An 18,550-nucleotide genomic window follows, 5' to 3' on the forward strand; every position below is an offset into this window, starting at 1 on the left:
ATGGTGTCCTCTGCATTCCATAACACCAGCCTTCAAGACATCAAGTACATTCTGATTGGTATCCCAGGGCTGGAGGACTCACATGCCTGGATCTCTGTTCCCATTTGTTCAATGTACCTTATAGCCATTATGGGCAATAGCTTCTTGATCATCCTTATCATCACTGAGCGCAGCCTCCATGAGCCTATGTACTTGTTTCTCTCTATGCTGGCCCTGGCAGATATCTTGCTCTCTACAACCACAGCTCCTAAAATGTTGGCAATTTTCTGGTTCCACTATGGCACTATCTCCTTTGGCAGCTGTGTGACCCAAATGTTCTTCATCCATCTCATTTTTGTGGCAGAATCAGCTATTCTACTGGCCATGGCATTTGATCGCTATGTGGCTATATGTCACCCATTGAGATATACCACCATTCTTACCCCCTCAGTCATTGGGAAGATTGGGGTAGCAGCTGTGGTTAGGAGTTTTCTCATCTGCTTTCCTTTCATCTTTCTGGTGTATCGGCTTACTTATTGTGGACAAAATATCATTCGCCACTCCTACTGTGAACATATGGGCATAGCTAGGTTGGCCTGTGACAATATCAAAGTCAACATCATCTATGGCCTGACCATGGCCCTGTTTTCTACAGGTCTGGATGTCCTGTTCATCATTATTTCCTATTCACTGATCCTTCATGCTGTTTTCAATATACCTTCCTGGTCTGCCAGGCTCAAGGCTCTTAACACCTGTGGCTCCCATATCTGTGTGATCCTCATGTTCTACACACCAGCCTTCTTTTCTTTCTTTGCTCACCGCTTTGGAGGCAATACCATTCCTCGGCACATCCATATCCTAGTGGCTAATCTCTATGTGGTGGTGCCTCCCATGCTCAATCCCATCATTTATGGGGTAAAGACAAAGCAGATTCAAGACAGGGTAATTCAAGTCTTCTCCTCCATTTGGACAAGCTGCTAATGTAACATGAAAAGATTCTGATACTGGCTATACCTGACAGAACCTTTTACATTAGGTGGTGAAGCAGAGAGGGGAAGAGAAGAAGTAACTAGAATCTACAAGACGTCACCAAATAATTTCACCTTGCCTCTCCATCATACCTCCCCCACCCCCAAAACTGACAAGAAGCAAAAAGACAACTTAAATTCAAGCTTTACCCCTTCTATGTCCATTAGTAAAAAGCAACATTTTTTTAAAGATAAGATCTGAGCATTAAAGTCAAGAATATTTGAGTTTAAGTCCTAGTTCTAATACATAATGATTGAACCAGTCACTTGAGGGCTTAGGGCTCCAGCTCACTTTCTATATAGTAATGGAAAAACAGGCACTCAGATGCTGAGTTTTCCGTTCCAATGAAGTCAGTGGTGTGGATAAAAGACGATAATAATCTCCTTAGTAAATATGATAATAACCACAGTAAGACAGAAGAAAGACAAACAGAGGGAAAGAAAATGTGTAACTGTTTTAATAAATACACACTGTATATTCTGAAAATTTATGGATATATAACATCAACACAAAGATTTAACCCAGAGAATGATTGCCTCACCGATTTTTGCTGTGCTTTGTTCAGGATAAGAAATTGACTGAACTCCATACCAAGTGCTTGAAAAGGTGAGTGTCAGACACCTTCATCTTGGAGAAGAGTTGAAAATTTATATTCCCCTCTCTTCATTCTAGAGAGGGGAATCTATGGATGTGAAATACTGAATATGCTATTATGAAGGGTTGATATGTACATTTTGCTGAACTGCTTTTTTCCTTCGTTTTTAAATAAATAAAAAAAATCCACCCCCTTCCTTTTGAGCAAGAGATTACCTGGGTATGAGTGGGGAAATAATATGTATAGGAATGAATATGATAAACACGTATGTGTGTATAATATATACATATACATATATATTATACACACATGTATGAGAGAGAATAAATACAAATTAAAGTTTAAAAATATTTAAAATATGAAGGTTATCAGAGTTGGTAAACTCAGTATAAGTTAACAGCATTGTAAAACCACCCGAAATGAGAATCTAATTTTTAAGTGTGATAATAGTAAGAAAATGTCTAGAAAAAATCTAAATCACTTGCTGAATGCATTACATGCCATTTTGCAGAGTACATGCAATTCCATAAAAGAAAAGCAAGTATGCTTAGCAATAAAAAAAGTGGTAGTCCTATTATGGGGCATCTGGATGGTTCAGTGAATAGAATCCTGGTCCTGGAGTCAGGAAGACCTGAGTTCAAATCTGGTCTCATACATTTACATGAACTTGGTACATGTACTTACCCTTGGTTTGTCTTAATCCATTGTAGAAGGAAATGGGAAACTACTCTACTACCCCTGCCAAGAAAACCCCAGGGACAGTATGGTTTGGACGTGACTGAATAACAACAAATGTCCTATTAGACGGTATCTTCAGTAAAATAACAACTATAAGGCATAGCTAACAGTCAATAAACATTTACTAAGCACCTACTGTGTCCTAGGCACCGTGCTAACTGTTGTGCTAACAAAAACCAATGTAAACAAGTGTATCTGCAATAAAGACATAATATAAATTCAAAAGCAAAAACTGCAACACAAAAATGATAACGTAATACTTAATAATAAGTATACTTAAACATGAGACAACTAATAATGTGTAATTATTAATAGATAAGTATAAGCATGTGCTTTTAAATATGTATATATACGTGTACACACATATATTTGAGGCCCATATCATCCAGAGAAACATTACATACATAAAAGCTCCAACTTATTTTATCTATACCTGATTCTACCTATTTGTTTGCATGTTGTCTCACCCATTAGATTATAAGTTCTTTAATGGAAGAAACCGATTTTTGCTTTTCTTTTTATCTCAATGGTTTAGCTCAGGGCTTGACACATAGTAAATGGTTAATAAATGCTGGTTGACTTGATTTTAGCATTATCATATCATTAGAAATGTAACTGTTTCTCCATGTTCAGTTAGTACTGACCCTCCTGTAACCTACTGACTTCTTTGCCCGTATAGTTATGCTAGCTAAAGTTATGGGACTGATCATAATCCTCATTAGAATTATAGTTTTGTCCGCCTACCTCTGAAATCTTAAGGGATCTAGGCAGGCTAGCAGTATTACTATGGTCCAAGAGTTATGTCTCCACACCAGGAGACTCTTTGGTTGAAGCATTAAGCTCAAGAGGTGTTGCTTATGGGTTGAGTTTTCTCCCATCATTTGACTTTATAGTGTATTTTTTTTAAAATATCTGATTCTGATATCCATTATGTGAATTAATCTGTCTTTGAAGACTGGCAGGTGATCTCTTTTCTCTTCGAGTTCAATAAGGTGTCCTACATTAATCTGTATTTTCCTTATGGGAAACCAACTAATGTAAAAATGTGATTGTAATGAATTATTTTTAGAGGACCTCTACTAGTCTCAGAAACTGTTGTGTAAGTAGGCAAGCTGTCCAGACTCTCTGCAACTAGGATTAGAGTTGCTTTCTATTGGTCTGATGATTTCTGTGTCTCCTTAAAACCAAGATTTCTCAGCAGAACTATGATCTATGGAAGGTCTTAACAACGAACATGAGCACTGCATCATCAACTATATCTGTCAGCATTCTTCCAGGCTTAAAATGCAATGAGGTGGTAAGCTTCTTTTCTTTCAACTTCTCTCTCAACTGAAACTCATACTGGCTCTTGGAATCAGCAGTCTTTCCATCCTTAAGGTCTATAAAACACAAGTCAATATGTGGCCAGTAGATTCCTGATGGAATTTTGTCCATTTACAATAAACAACAACCAATTCCCTACATGTTGCCACAGTTAAGGTTGTGTTCTGGTCTGGTCTCACTGTTCTTAATGTTAGGTTGTGGGTCCCCTTGATGGTGGTAAGGTGTTATTTCAGATACATTAATGTGAGGTAAAGTTAACTCCTTCAGCAGTGTACATTAAAATTGTTTGCCTTGGCTGCCCTCCTAGTTTCAGCATGCTCCTACTGCCTTCCAGGTATTTGGGGTATTCTGATATGTCCTCCATGATTTCCTCAACTTTGACACTATAATGATCCTACCCGGATTATAATTAATTGAAATTAATAAATTAATCTGTTACTAAGGACAGACCAGACTCCTCCCAGTGAATGAAAAGAATTTTATAGCTTGAGAGACATAGTTCTACATTTTACCATTTAACAACTACTGATGACAACCACATCTTCCTTGTCCTAGTGAACAAAGAAATTATGAGGTTTTCTGCACACCTCTCCCAGCATTTCTGAACCATATTTTCATTTCACAATTATCATTGAAAAATGAAACATGTAATGCCAACACAATGAGATGTTTCCTCCAAAGATCACAACTCATCAATACCTACCCATGCTGTACAGTGCTTGTCCCTATCTTACCAGAAGCTTCCTACACAAGTTCCTCCAAACATCCAGGAAGCTCTGGCTCTGTGAACAGCTCAGCAATGTTGAGAATACTTTGATGAAGACATTCTTTACCTGAATTTTCCTTCATTGTTTCAGCTTATTCTTATACACTATGTTCCTCTCCATTGTCCTCTCTGAGTGAAATTCATTCTATTATTCAAATTGTAAAGACTTTAGTATTATTTCATGACTCACAGATGAATAACAAATGCCAAGAGATTTTTCAAAAAGTAGTCTTTTGTTTCAGGAGGAAATTTGGGGTTACGAAATAACTTTGAAGTTTTCCAAAAAGTAAATTTAAAGGTGTATGGAATTATATTTCAAGTTAGCCAATTTACAATTATTCTCTCTGAATATTCCTTACATTTGTATAACCCCATATTACAATGTCTCACACAAACTGTCATATCTTTTCCTTGGGATCATTCCCTTTCTACATCTGGGTTTATCTTCAATTTATGGAAATGGAATCACCATAGAAACAGAAGGGACTCTACACTAACCCCAAACTTATGAACATCACTAGGAATTTCTTTATTCTCTCACTAAAAGGGAACTTCTATTTCTAAGGCATTCCAAAGAACTATGAGATAATAAGGATCTGGGGCTACAAAAGTACTTGGGTAAGTGGGAGAGAATACCCTGAAAGTTCTACAGTCTACTCCTCCAATGTTAAGCTGGGAAGCAGGACACCTGTGGTGGTGTCATACTGTTTCAGATACTCCGTCTGCATCAATAAATACATCAAGAATTTATCAAGAAACCCCTAAGTATCAGGTGTTATGCTAGGTACTGAACATAAAACATATGTACACAAAACCAAGTATAAACACAATGTATATTCATTACACACATACCTACACACATGCACATGTGAGATACATATATATGTGTGTGTATTGTGTGCATTTAGGTATATGTGTGTATATGAACTACATGTATGTGTATAGATACATAAAATATTTTCACACAGATGATCTGCATAGCACTAGGTTTCCATTTATGTACTCCACTCATTCTCTAGGACAATGAAAAATAACAAGAGCAGCTGGCTTGCCCAGTCCTGTCATTCTAAATCCCTGTCAAACATTTTAGAAACACTATTTTCCACATACCATTGAATATTCTCTTATTTTCATACACCCTTACTCATCCCTGCCCTCCCCTGATATCTCACTCTAATTTTTTATGTCTTTTCCATTGTGCTATTTTGAATGCCTACTTCAATAGTTAAATAACTTATTTACATTGTAAAACTTTCCCACTTCTTCCATCTCCTGGTTCTCACTCTGACCTATCTTTTCATGACATGCCATTCTTGGCTACCTTTTGTAGTACTGCTTGAACATTCCCTCATACCCTACTGACTCATTTTATGGTAGGGATTCTTGGGATAGGTCTTGCTACCCGCTGTCATTCCTAGATTCTCTCTCCAGCACCATCTTTCATTCACCTCTCCTCACTTGACATTCACTGAATCCAAATTTACTTCACAAGTGTCTGGTAGCTCTTGTCTAACTGTTCCTAGGAGACCCTGCCTACTTCAGTGACTTCAGTGAATGATTCAGAGGCTTTCTATCCCACTCAGCTTCTGTAAGGTATAAAAACTACCTCAAACTTTACATTTTTCAATGTACTCAATTTCCTTTACCTATTCCTTCATGCAAACTGAGTTACAAATACAGATTTTTCCTAACTTTGATCTTGCTACCAGTCACAAGTAATGTGTTTTCATATTAATAGACTCTGAAATTCCCTCGTCTAATCATACTTTAGCATTCCCTCTGTCTAATGTCTTTTGTTTTTGTCCTCACCATGGAGGCCATTATGCCTACGCTGACTATACTCTCATCCCTTCTTTCTCTTGATTTCTTGAAGAAACAGTTCAGCACTAAACTGCAGTCTTTTACCTTCTTACTTACCATTGATCATGCCTTGAGAAGTGCCAATCTTGAATTACTCTCACTCTTCACTGCCTGTGCTTCCGTTAATGTGCTGCTGAATTTAATTAGAGAAAATGAGGAGTCCATGCTAACTGACTCCATTACAAATAGTTACATAATCTCAAATGGCCCCTCACAAAAGCAAGAGAATCCCGTAATTACTCCCAAGTTGAATTTTCTATTCAAGAAACCCTGTGGGCTAAAAATAAAAACATGCAATCTTTAGAAAGTATTTTCTTCACTTCTCCCAACTTGGTGAGCAGCAGAAACCATAAAATAGAAACACCTGATAAGTGTAATGAAGGTGGCAAAAGGTTCAATTATAAGTCAAAACCGAATATTCATAAAAAATTGCTCACTGAAGATAAGCCCTACCTATGTAATAATTGTGGGAAGACCTTCAGTACAAAGACAAAACTACTTATTCATCACAGAGTTCATATGGGAAAGAAACCATACATATGTGATGAATGTGGGAAGAGTTTCAGTCAGAAGATAAATCTAGTTGCTCATCAGCAAGTCCATAGAGGAGAGGAACCATACATTTGTGATGAGTGTGGGAAGAGTTTCAGTCAGAAGATATATCTAATTGTTCATCACAGAGTTCATACAGGAGAGAAACCATACATTTGTGATGAATGTGGGAAGAGTTTCAATTACAAGAGAAATCTAGTAGCTCATCAGAAGGTTCACAAAGAAGAGAAACCCTACATCTGTAATGAATGTGCGAAGGGATTTATTAAGAAGTCAAATCTACATGCACACCTCAGAATTCATATAGGAGAGAAGCTCTATTTATGTGATGTGTGTGGGAAAGGATTCAATAAGAAGTCAACATTTTATAGTCATCTTAGTTCCCATGTAGAAACACATCTTTAAATGTAAGAATATTAGAAAGATTGTATTAAGAATACAAATCTAAATTAACCCTATGACATTAATTTGCACGGTGACAGAGCAACTATAACTTCATTTACTGCCTGAATTCTGGGCATTTAATACTTTCTGTTGAGAACCATTCTTTCGAGGACTTCCAGCTCAAGGGAAAAACTAAACTATTGAATGAATCATCTAATGACTCTCTACTTTAACTATAAAAGACCTGCAAACTGGACCTTTCAGTGTATAACATATATGTAGTTTTCTCTTGACTTAATACTGTTCCATGAAACCACAAATATGGGGCTGAGTTCATTACTCCAACTTGGGAACCATGTTTTATATGTCCTTTATTCATATTTATTCCTGTAATCTCTTTTATGGTGCCACTTTTTTCTAAATAATTAATCATATTATTTTCTACATGTTAATGAAAATTTTATTCTTTACTCCACTCCTATGTTAGATTTTTATCCATCATATCATAATTTGTTTCCCTTCCGTAAACCCTCACAATAGGAAATATTTTTTTTTCTCACAGACTTTTTTAATATCAGAGATACCCTGAACTCTTCAGCTTAAATAGAGTACAGAAGTTATCCACGAGTGCAATATTTCAGTTCACCTCTGTCAAAAGTTGCCAGAAAGAAAGGTTCATGTATGTTTTTGAGGGAGATGGAGAGGAGACATTAAGTTTATATTGTTGATGACAATTAAATAAATGAGAGATTTAGAATATACAGTTGGTCATAAACTTGTATAAGTGAGTCAAGAGGGGAGGCAGTTTTTTTTCAGAGAAGTTCTAGGGTTTTCTGGCTGCAAAAGTAGAATATGTAATTTTTAGATTTGCCAAGGTTACATCCTTCAAAATAGGGAAAATGTCACAATAAAATGTTTACTGTGCACTTGATTCTACAACTATAAACATCAAAAGACTAAAGAGAAAAAATAAATGATCAATTTCATGGGATGTGACCTTTTCCTCTTAGGAATTATTATAGAGGAATTGAAGTTAAGGTATAATCTGCCATTATCCTCAGATTTTAGAGGAAGCAGAATTCTTATTTTTATCAATTATTTTGTTATAAATATAAAATAAACCTCTATGCAATGAATAAAATTGGCTCATCAATTATACTTTTTGAGATACTAATCTGCATCAGTCAATACATCAAGAATTTTTCAAGCAACCACTGTGTCCAGTATTATGCTGGTTACTACATATACAACCTACATACAAAAACATGTAAATGCATCTTACACTCAAATGTTCACACGTTTGCATATACACATATGCATACGTAAATGTGTGTATACACTCACACAAATGAACTGCACAAAGTAGGTTTCTATTTAGGTTCTCCAGTCATTCTCTAAGTCACAGGATCTGGTTTGCAGTACCCCCTTTCTAGCAAAATACTGATTACCCACACCCTGGAACAACTCCATCTTAGGCTAAACATACATGGAAGATGATTACCTACATGACCTTTAAAATTTTTTTTTCTCAATAATCAGCATATTACCATCCTACCATGCCTTCTGAATGCCACTGATTCTTAGCACGTAGCTGCCATTGTTCAAACTCTGCTCTTGGTAGTCTGCTCACTGCTCCCTCTTTCCACCCAACTCAATCAGAAATCTGCCCCCAAATGTTCCTTTTCAAATGTATCCAATCCTTCTACTGTGCTCTTTGAAATGGCTGCTCCATAGGTAACACAGGTGCTTTCATCCTCTGCTTTTCCTCTCTTGCCTCTTCCATCTCCTGCTCTTACTGAAATCTTGTTCCTCTTGATTACATAGCTTCCCTAGACCCTCTTTTCAGTAGGGGTTGAACTTTCACCTTTACCCTCCAATCACTGTTTGGACTGGTATATTTGTAATACTTCTGGCTCCATATTGCCAATTCCAGGTTCTCTATCTATCATTATCACTCATTAAACTCTCTTCTTTTGGAATCAGTTCTTGGTAACTAATAAACTCCTATTCCATCATGGTTTTCATTCTGAATGCCTAGCTGTCATTTCAGAAGCAATATTTTCCAAGTGCCACTGACTCCTTCCTTATTTGCAAGTTCCCCTACTGAACCCTGCCTTTCCCAAATTTCCCACTCCAGTTCTTTATGACCCTTCCATTATGTTGCTTTGAATGTCTACTCAATAATTAAATAACTGGCTTTCATTGTAAAACCTTTGTAACTTCTTCCATCTTCTGATTCTCACTGTGACCTATCTACCTATTCATGACATGGCATACTTGGCTACTTTTTTCTAGTACTGATTGTACTTTCCCTGTTACTCCACTGACCCATTGTTATGGTGGTGGTACTTGAAATATATCTTGCTCCTCACTGGCATCTCTAGACTTTCTATCACATCTTTCATTCAGCTCTCCTTCTTTGACATTCATTTGATCCAAATTTATATCACCAGTTTTCTGGTAGCTTTTATCTAACCCCCTATTTACCTCAGTGACTTCAGTGAATGACTCAGAGTCTTTCTTTGCATCTCAATTTCTGTAAAGCATACAAAATACCTCAAATCCAATAATTTCTTCATTTATTTTTATAGTCAATTCCCTTGGCCTGTTCCTTCATGAAAACTCAGCTACAAATATAGATTTTCCTAAGTTTGTTCTTGCCAGCAGTCACAGGTGACTCTGTACATGTACACAACATTCTGAAATCCCTTTGTCAGATCACAATATCTTTATCATTCCCTCTGATTTATGACTTTTGTTTTGCTTCTCAGCGTAACTCCTAAGTCCTTCTACCCTGAAGTTCTTACTGTAGTCAATATACTCTCCTCCCTTCCATATTTTGACCCTTTGAGGAACCAGTCAACTGGAAATTGCAGTCTTTTGCCATCTTATCTACCATATATCATGCTTTGAGAAGTACTAGTCTTGGTTTAGTCCCACTCTTCACTGCCTTTGCTTCTATTAATGTGTTGCTGAATTTAGCTAAATGCAAGGACTCAAAACATTCCCAAAGGACTCAAGGCAAAATGCCATTCATGTCCATAGAAAGAACTATGGAATTGGAACACAGAATGGAGCAGACTATTTTGTCTTGTGTTATGTTTTGTTTTGTTTGGGTTTTTCTCATGGTTTCTCCCATTCATTTTAATTCTTCTATGCAACATGACTAATGTGAAAATGTATATAATAGGAACGTATGCATAGAACCCATATAAGATTGCATGTCATCTCAGCGAGGGAGGGGGAGAAAATCTAAGACTTACAGAAGTGATTTTAGAACAGTGAAAACCAATAAATTAATTTAAAAACAAGAAAATCATGCATCCATTGAGATTCACTCCATCACAAATTGTTACATAATCTCAAATGGTCCATCACTGAAGCAAAGTAACCCTATAATTCCTCCTAAAGTTATTTACTGTCACCAAAGCAGGTACTAGGGTATTAGGAATGACTAGGAAAAAGCAGATTTAAATGAACAATATGTATATTACATGAAAGTATTAATGGATAACCTTGTTTTGCCAACCACTTCCCTTCCCCTCTTTTTTTCCTTCCCTTTTATTTCCCCTCCTCCCTCCCTTTTCTATTTATCTTCCTTATCATTATGTGTAAGGGGTGGGGGAGAGCAATGCTTGAAGTTTGCCCCAAGTGAGATGTAACTCATGTAAGGTACAAATGTACCCTAATATAAAATATGATGCCTGAATGACTGGAGAGCTGTGAGAGCAACATCATGGCTACAACATACAGTGATCATAAAGGCACTAAGTGTCTCCGAGTTTTAGTTTAATGGAATCTACCAGGAAGCCCTCTCCCTCTAGGATGCCTTCCTGGTGGTTGAGAAGAGTGCTAATAACTTCTTATATCCAGTCAGTTCCAAGAAATCTCTTATCAACCACATCCTTACTAATACAGGCTAGTCTTGCATTGATTTTTCAGAAGTTTCTATTTTCTTTCTTTTCTGAAGATGTCTCTTGACATATATACAGTTGGAATTTGTGAAAAGACCTATATTGATAACTCAAGTCATCTAGATTGGGAATTATTTGGCTAAAGTGGTCTTTATACTGTGTGACCTTGGGCAAGTCTCCATGCCTCTGTTTCCCATATTTTGTCATAGCCTGTTTTATGAGGACCATATGAGGATCAAGTAATATAATGGATGAACTTTAAAAAAAATTATTTTGCATTTTGTGCATGTAATGGGTAACGTTTTGAAGGACATATCCAAGTCTCAAAATTATTTATTTGACCCGTAGTAAAAGTTATAACATGAAACATGGAATATGAACATATAGGAATAGTGCACAGCAGAGTACGATGTCTCTGTGAGTGATTTCTATGCAATGACATTTTTCATATTACAATGCATAGATATCTCTCCCATTTCATCCTGGGTCATTTCTAGTCATCCTGATGAATATCTGGTCACTGGATCCAGATGGCTCAGGAGGAGAAAGTGAAGCTGGTGACCTTGCACAGGCCTCTATCACTCAAAACAAAGTCTAGTATAAGTCATGTCATCATTTCTCTTATGTCATGGTCATCTTTGGAAACAAAGGACAAACACAACCTGTGAGAAGTCCAAGCTGCCTGAATGGGGACCCAGTTAGCTGGGTAACTCAGCTCATCCTCTTCCTACTCTTTCCCTTTCTCCGTCCTTCTCTCCAAAGGAAGCAAATTTAAATGTGCAGAGACTGCCCAGTTAAATTGGGATTTACTGACTAGATTCCTTCCTGCCTGCCTGCCTTTCTTCCTTCCTTCCTTTCTTCCTTCCTTCCTTCTTTTTTCTTCCTTTCTTTTTTCTTTCTTTCTTTCCTCAAACCTTAAACCCAGTGCACTCTGAAGGCCATAGACTGAACAACAATACGTCCCTGCCCAAGCTCCACTTAATGGCTGTTTTTTAGACCCTCCTAGCTTAGAGTGATTATCAATAGCAACTGTTTCTCTTTCCCTTCCAGCTTGATTTAGTTATTATTTTCTTTTCTCATTAAAGTGGTCATTCCATGGCTACTTCTTACAGAGGCCTATTCATTGAATTGGTGTTACCTCACTCTGAGTACCTGAAAAGGCCTTAACCTAAAAAGGTCTAGGTCTCCCATTGCAGCCTGGGCTATCTCCAGTCATCCTGATGAATATCTTGTCTCTGCATCTAGATGGCTCAGGAGGAGAAAGTGAGGCTGGTGACCTTGCATAGCCCTCCTTCAGTCAAAACAGTGTCAAGTGCATTTCTCTGATGTCATGGTCTTCTTCAAAAATGAAGGATGAACACAACCATAGACATATCAGGTAATGACAAATCTTACTGCTAGATTTTTGTAAAATATTTATTTAAAATTTATTATCTCTTGGTTTTTTTATCACCATAATTTCTCATATTATCCATTCATATTCCTCCTCTCAGAGAGCCACCCTATATAACAAATTATTCTTTTTTAGAGAGAGGAGAAAAATATTTTTAAAAACTGCTCAATACATTAAAAGATTCTAAAAGAAGTACAATATACCACACCTCTAGACAACACATCTTTTGAAAGCAATGGGTTGATAGGATATATTCTCATATCTCTTCTTTGGAGTCTTGTTTGTCCTTTATAATCTTGACAAATTCACTTTTAATTGCTTTGTAGATTTTTTTGTCCATTTCTTTTGTATTCATTCTGCATACTGATTTCTTGGCTATACTTACTCTGAGTCAAATTATCTAAAACATTCTATGCTTCTCTGTTTTCATTAAATTTGCACTTTTGGATAGTATAATAATGTTCTAAAAATCACATGGCACAGTTTATTTAACCCTTCCCTACATGCTGGATGTCTGCATTTTCCCCTCAATTCTTTCAACTACAAAAAGTGTTGCTGTAATTATTTTGGTATGTGTGTGGGTATTCTTATAATAATGCCCTTATGGTAGGAGTCTAATAGTAGAAGCTTCATGTCACAGTATAAGGACATTTTAGTATACAGAAAAAAAAAATTTCAAATTTCTTTCCAAAACTGGCTGCCCTTAAAAAAAAAAAAAAACTGCTTGTACTGATTCAAATCTTCACTGCTGGATTTCACCTTCAGTATCATGTATCTTGCTAGGCTAGTTGACAAAGGAATTATCATTCACATCATCAGAACAGCCCTTTTCATTTAGTGGATTAAAAACAATAACAATAATCCAAGACAATAACAAGTTCTTTATAATAAGGCTATAATGAGGAAACCCAAAATTTACCTAAAATATTTCAATTCCCTGAAAGATACAGAAGATATAGAAGGTCTAAATAATTATAAGGGTCATGAGTCAAAGAATAAATATCTAGAATACATAGAAAGGAAAGATAAATGATGACACAAATAATGGAATGATATATATATATATATATATATATATATTAATTTTTACTAAATGTTACAGAAAATGAAATTAAAAAAAAAAACACTAAAGAACAAAAATGTTGAAATGGAGGAGAGGATGTTGCATTATTTTGGTTGTTTCACTGAGAGGACAAAAAGAGGGGAAGAATTAAACAATCAGACAAAAGGAAGCAAGAGAAAGGAACTAATAAACAAAACTCCCAAATCAGGGAGTATTGGGTGAGGTAAAGTGAGATTGAAAAGTGAGAAAAAAGATTTGGTGGAAATAACATTGACTTAAAATAGACTCGAATTAGACAACTGAAGAAATATACTACTGTCACTATAGAGAAAGCGGGAAAGATACTGACTTATAAAACAAACAAAAAATTAGACACAAATGGAGGGAAACTAAATATCTTGTACATTTAAATGTGAATGGATTAAACAGTTTAATAAAATGACAGATTGGATGATGTATTGAAATTTTATTTTGTTATGGTCTTGTTGAGTACCCCATCAGTTGGTATGGGAAGTATATAAATATCCAGTGTAAGGTAACTATAAATAGGAATTAAGAGTGTAAAGGGGAACTTCGAAGCCACTTGCAATAATTTTTAAGCCCATATCTAAAGACTTTTTGCGAAATTAGGAAAAGCTAACTTGTTTCTAATAATATTTAATATATTTTTTGGATTTTAATAAAGGCCAGAGCTTGATTTAATCAATCAGACAAAGAGCCTGAATCTAACAGTCTTTTTGTTCTCTGAAATAAACTCAGAGAATACCTTTTCCTATGTTAACAAGGCCAGATGGGTTTGATTTAGCATTCCTTATGAGACCCTGACTCCGAGACACTATATAGAATAATGGGACTTTTTTTTCTTATCTTGTGAACATGTACTATGTTATGATAGAGATACTATTAATGATATTATTAATGATAGAGAAAACAAGATGTTCTGAGTTGTAATTTCGATCAACGCCTTGTCAGCTCTCTTATCTGATTGTATTTACAACCTATTCAATTAAGAAATTCCTTTCTGCTAGTATAGTCAATCACTTATGGAGACCATAAATTGGAAGGACATAGACAACCTTGCATTGTCCTAAAACTGATTTAAGCCTGCTCATTCTTGTATTAGTCAGTCAGAAATTTTTCTGGCTTCATGATCAAGTAACTGTGAGCTTTAAGGGAATAAACAATATACTTTTAGCCTGTTTGCCTTTTTTTTAACCAAACTTTCAGGTCGACAGTCCCAATATAAAACCTCTGAGTCTCACTAACTTTCTAGTGGTCTGTAAGCTGTAGATAAGCTCCAGACATGAACAGTAAAACAGAAGTACAATTACACCAATAAGGTGATAACTTTGAGATGATATTGATATGTTAATGAATGAACCCTATTGTGCCCTAGATAATATTTCATACTCCTCAGAATCCTACAAGAATGGGACCCATGAGCTCTGCCTTCCATCACTTCTCTACCTCCCCATAAGCCCATGGTGCCCCAGTGCTCTCTACTCCCATCTGCAGTAACTCTCTATGCTCCTCTCCCTTCCCTCTTTTCCTCATGCTATCTGCCTCTTTTTACCAACCCTTTCCTTGTTTCATCCTTGTATATCTGTGTTTTGTTAAAGTGTGGTTGATGCATTACTCCCTGCTTGCTGCCAGCATGATCTTTCCCACTGAGTATCCAAAGAACTAGGTATATTCATCCTAACCCAATAGGGGATCCCTTTGTGGTCCCCTTTCTTTAGAAATGAACTAAGGGGACCGGGACTTGAACTAATTGTATGCAGATGTACCTCTCATTGAGTGAGTAGGGAGCCATAGAGAAAGTGAGTGGGGACAAGGAGACTTATGATCCATCTCCCCCTCAGGAGGGATCTTCCCTTAGGTTTGGATCATAATAGAACAGATATGAATACAATACCCCACACTCTGTTGCTTACAAGAAGCTTTTACAAATTTTGGCCATCTATTTGTAGTCAAAGATATAGTGAACTAATATAAAAAGGTAGAAATAAATCTCTTATCTAAAATAACACAATAAAATATTAGTCAGTTTAGGGACTACATACACACACACACACACACACACATACACACACACGCGCGCGCGCAAAGACACAAAACCAAATGGAAACTTAACAATGAACTCCTACCTAATGGGTAGGTGAAAGAATAAATCTCAGCAACTGCTAATAAGTATGGGAAAAATTACAGTGATAAAAATATCACTATCTTATTTCTTTGAGGCATCATGGATTTAGGTCGTATTTGATTTCAAGAAAGAGATGCACAGAAACAGACATACACAGACACAGCCTGAGGAGACATGGATGAATTGTGGTTAAATACAGTCAGAAGGATAGATGAAATAGATCATAGACATTTGGTTTGATGGTGAGAATAAATAAGGGATGGAAGGATGGTTGTTTATAGTGATGGGTGGATGAATCGATGGATGGATTGATGGATGGATGGATGGATGGATGGATGGATGGATGGATGGATGGATGGATGGACGTTGATGTTGGTAGGTACTTGACTAGGATATAATTGGTGTAGAGAATTCACAAGTGAAGAAACTATGCAAGTTGACATATGCTCTTCAGCATAGAGTTTTAGGGGACTGCAAGACAGACAGACAGAAGAAACACAGAAAATATCAAGATTATCTTCATCTTGGTAGGAGACAAATATGACTTCCCTTATTTGTTTTTCTCTTTCTTCTTCAATCATAGTGCTTTTTTGAAACATGCAAGTGAGCACAAATTTCACTACAGTTAATTTGTCCTTTCCATTTCCCAGAACCTCTTAGGCTTTTGTTGTTGCTGTCGTTGTTGTTGATGATGATGATTTTAGTTTCACCATAATCAGAGAATTCGGTGTGGCATGGAAGTAAGAGCACAAGATTTATTATCAGTGAACCTGCCTTCAAATGCTAGATCTGCTATTCACTGCTACATGAGACTTGGAGAAGAGAAGAGAGGAGGAGAGAAGAGAAGTGAGGACAAGAGAGGAGAGGAAAGAAGAGGTCAGGAGAAGAGAAGGGAGGGGAGGGAAGGGGAGAGAAGGAGAAGAGAGTAGAAGGGAGAAGGAGGGGGAGAAAGGAGAAGAGAGAAAGAGAGTAAAAGGCAAATGATCAATAAAGCTCCCATTGTTATGGCTCTTTATGTCTTACAAAATGCTTTATGTAAATTATCTTATTAAAGCTAAGTCTTTATGAAAATGTATGACTGAGTTGGAGGGGCAGCAATCCCTCTACTTTTATAGTGCATCCTAAACAATAAGCACATGGAAATCCAGTTCTTTTGTGGGATCACCCTTTTCCTCTAAAGTCATACAGATTGTAAATTTGAATAACAGGAAAATTAATTAGGCCGCAGATCTAGAGGTAGTTCAAAGATTTCTGTCCTAGAACATGAACAGAATTTCATCAGTAGAGATGAGATCTTGACAGATGTTATTCCCATATGCAAATAGTGGGACTTGTCCATACAATTCTGTATGTACATGTGAAGATCAAGATACTTTGGTTTGGCCATTTTGTCTTCCACTCCCTGCCTAAGGCTCACCACCATGTCCCTTAGAGTCATAGCTTTTTTCTCTATGATTACCCTCTGTTCCCTGGCTCCCTGGTCAGGAAACTACTCCCAATCAGGAGACTTCAAATCAAAAGAAGCATCCCCAGATTTTCTTCCCTCCCCTGCCCCAATTCCTCTGGGGCATGAAGGAGCCATATAAGTCATATCATGTACTCTAGCATAGACTCAAACCAGAAGAACCTTATGCCTAGAATCTGTGAGCTGGAAGGAGAAGAAAAGCCACTGTCTGTGTACAGAGTGAGTCTACTTTGGGAACAAAAGAGTGGAGGTCTAGTGGGAGGAAGATATTTCCAGTGACCATGCCCTTATAGATAGGAATTAGAGAAACCTGGTTGATACCACAGGAAGGGCAATAATAGGAGTTCACATTTCTGCAACATTTTTTTTGACATTTAAAAGCTACGTGTATCACAAAGACCTTTGAAAGCAGGTATCACAAGTATTTTTGTCATTGTTTAATCATTTTCAGTTGTGTCTGACTTTTCATGACCTCATTTGAGGTTTTCTTGGCAAAGATACTGGAGTGGTTTCTCATTTGTTTTTCCAGCTCATTTTACAAATGAAGAAACTGAAGCATGTCTAAGGCTAGATTTGAGCTCAGGAAGATGAGTCTTCCTGACTCCAGAATTGGCAGTATGCTACCTACCTGCCTCCATCACAGTTTTATGAAGGAAGAATCTGAAATGAAGCAGATGAAGGAGTGAAAAGAGAATATTTGGAGTCAGTAGTTTTGTATTTAAATCTTGGCTTTTTCATCTACTATGTAAACAGCTTTGGGCAAATCGCATTGCCTTTTTTGAACCTGACTTTGATTCTATATAAAAAGAGAGATGAAGCAAGTAATCTCTAAAGGTCCTTCCATGCAAAAACCTTGTAGTTGCAAAGCTATTAAATATCTGAACTAGGGTTTGAATTCAGCTTCCCAGATACCAAGTGTGGTGATATTTCCTGAGTGCTAGGGTGCCTCTCATTTTCCATGTGGGTCAGAATGTAGGACTCAGGAATACATGATGAAAGAAGATAGGTTCCATGGCTTCCCTCTTATGCCTCTAATACCCATAATCTATTCTCCTTGAGATTGACTCAGAGTGACGTCACGACTCTGAGTCAGTTTTCGTTGACTCAATGTCATCTCCCATTATACAATTATCTCTTCTCTATTGCTGCTTTCCTCATTGTGGTTTTGACATATTGCCAGTTGACATAAGAAATTAAATGGGAATTTTTTTGAAAGTTTTGCCAAAGCTACAGAAGACATACAAAGGTCAGCAGAAGACACAGGAAAAGTTCAGAAACTCAAAAATGCATAAAATAAATGTATAGTTTTGCAAGATACCAACTCAAATTTTATAATAAGGTAC

The 18,550-nt window shown here is 36.7% G+C and overlaps 1 protein-coding gene across 1 annotated transcript; it reads left to right on the forward strand.

The window, feature by feature from the left end:
- LOC140508744 (olfactory receptor 52Z1P-like) lies at nucleotides 1-960 on the forward strand. The gene has a single exon (XM_072616620.1). The coding sequence runs from the start codon at nucleotides 1-3 to the stop codon at nucleotides 958-960; it is 960 nt and encodes a 319-aa protein (XP_072472721.1).
- The last annotated feature ends 17,590 nt before the right edge of the window (nucleotides 961-18,550 follow it).

This window comes from Notamacropus eugenii, chromosome 5 (genome assembly GCF_028372415.1).
Source record: "Notamacropus eugenii isolate mMacEug1 chromosome 5, mMacEug1.pri_v2, whole genome shotgun sequence".
NCBI classification, from domain to species: Eukaryota; Metazoa; Chordata; class Mammalia; order Diprotodontia; family Macropodidae; genus Notamacropus; species Notamacropus eugenii.

Coding starts and splice junctions, on each gene's coding strand:
- LOC140508744 (XM_072616620.1), top strand. CDS start 1: ATGGTGTCCTCTGCATTCCATAACACCAGCCTTCAAGACATCAAGTAC.